The sequence below is a fragment of the Cryptotermes secundus genome, unplaced genomic scaffold (genome assembly GCF_002891405.2).
Source record: "Cryptotermes secundus unplaced genomic scaffold, Csec_1.0 scaffold671, whole genome shotgun sequence".
NCBI lineage: Eukaryota > Metazoa > Arthropoda > Insecta > Blattodea > Kalotermitidae > Cryptotermes > Cryptotermes secundus.
Window position 1 is genome coordinate 1 of NW_019724595.1, and position 2,133 is coordinate 2,133.

Below are 2,133 nucleotides of genomic sequence, written 5' to 3' on the forward strand. Positions count from 1 at the left end.
TCACTCCTTCCTGTGATTTTTTGTTTATATCACTCCTACACTGTGGTCATCTACTGCAACACAGAAAAGGACAAACCTGTAACAGCCAGCCTGAGGCTCACTGCAAGTGCTTGGCATTTTATAATGGTTCCAACACTCTGAATGCACATTTGCCCTTAAATCTGGTGCCCCATCTCTTCCAGAAATTAATTAGGGTACACATGCATAATTTTGTGACATTACTTTCCTCATGGTATGACACTGTAAATCTGTCTTTGACAGAATTCCCATACTGACACAATACAAGGAAATTGAAAAGACAGAGGATCAGTAAATTATGGAAGAACTGATTTGTGGATATCAAAGTGAAATATTAGCAATGTTGAATCAAGCAGAATACTTTACTCTAAAGGAAAATGAACACTATGAAACAAAGGTGGCTTTTTCCCACCTTCTTCTAACCAAAGCCAACTTTCCCATGACAAAAATTACCTGTACCTATCCTAAGCACAAAAAATTACCTCCGTAAGTGAGTGCTTAGTGCTTTATGGTACTTTGGTTGGTTATGGGATTAGGCTATTGGAAGATGAATGAGGTGATCTAGCCAACAGGTTTCAGCATTATGAAGCCATTTTGGTTTTGTTCAGGAGATACTGCAGCCACTTCTGTGCTTGTTGAAATGGTGACCTAGACTGGTCAGTTGGCTGATGGCTGGGCGGCAGGTGCAGTTGGAGGGGGTCACGTAACCTCTGGATGTCTGCTTCTATTCGCGAGATACTGTCTTTCAATTCGTTGTAGCGATCCAAGTCGAGACCAACTTTTCGGGCACGTTTATGCAGGATGATCAAGTGCTGGCGATCCTTCACATCTGGCAGAACATACTCCTGTCACAGAAAGAGAGAATTTCACACCATTTCAGTTAACAGAATTATAAAAGTAACAATAATAATCTCCATACTGGCTTATTACATTGCAATGTACTGTAGTGATCTGGTGCAGAAATTACGGTAGCAGCTTGACTGCATCAGGACATTTCTCTCTTTGGTAGCAAGGACTGAGCCACACTAGAGTGCAAACCGTGACATCTACTATGGTACTTACTTACTTACTCATGGAGCTGAGCCCTTCTGGAGGAGCTGCCAATTCTGCAGCTACTCAAGAATTTCCAAGCATTTTATGGAACCCGAAGGTTCATTACTGTGTTCACAAGAGCCCTCCACTGGTCCCTGTCCTGAGCCAGATCAATCCAGTCCATACCATCCCATTCTATCTCTATCTCTCTAAGATCCATTTTAATATTGTCCACCCACCTATGCCTTGGTCTTCCCTGTGGTCTCTTTCCTTCTGGCTTTCCCATCAATACCCTATATGCATTCCTCGTCTCCCCCATTCCTGCTACATGCCCTGCCCACTTCATCCTCCTCGACTAGATCATTCTAATTATACTTCGAGAAGAGTACAAGTTATGAAGGTCCTCATTATGCAATTTTCTCTAACCTCCTGTCACTTCATCTCTCTTCGGTCCAAATGTTCTCCTCAACACCCTGTTCTCAAACACCCTCAGTCTATGTTCCTCCCTTAATGTCAGAGACCAAGTTTCACACCCATACAGAACTACAGGCAAACTTATAGTTTTGTATATTCTAATTTTTATGTTTTTTGGACAGCAGATGAGAAGGCAAAAGTTTCTGGACAGAACTGACGTCTACTATCGTAACACATCATAAACAAATGCAGATGTTGGCCAACCTTGGGAAAGAACTTTGAAACAAATGAGAAACTACTAGAAAAATACATAATTAAAATATTTATTAAGTACCAAATTGCTGGGTAGCATAGTTGGTTGAGGGGCTATGCTACAAGCAGGAAGGTCGCACGTTCAAGTCTCGACGAGGTCACTGGATTTTTTTCAATTAACCTAATCCTTCCAGCCACACTATGGCCCTGGGGTTGACTCAGCCTCTAACAGAAATGAGTACCAGGAATTAATTAAATAATTTTCCTGTGGAGTAAAGCGCAGCTGGCACATAAGGCTGACAACCTTACCGCCATCTTTGAGCCGATTGTCTAGTTAATGTGTGACCCTCAACGTCTCAACAGGCCTTCATGGCCTGTTACAGGGATAGCTTTACTTTTACTTTTATATGATTTTTG

General features: G+C 41.9%; 1 protein-coding gene across 1 annotated transcript in view; it reads right to left on the reverse strand.

The window, feature by feature from the left end:
- Positions 1–361: 361 nt before the first annotated feature.
- LOC111862396 (calcium uniporter protein, mitochondrial-like) overlaps positions 362–2,133 on the reverse strand; it is a 4,294-nt gene continuing 2,522 nt past the window's right edge. Inside the window, 1 exon segment of the mRNA XM_023847751.1 lies at positions 362–863. Coding sequence (XP_023703519.1) covers positions 600–863 — 264 coding nt within the window. The 3' untranslated portion in view covers positions 362–599.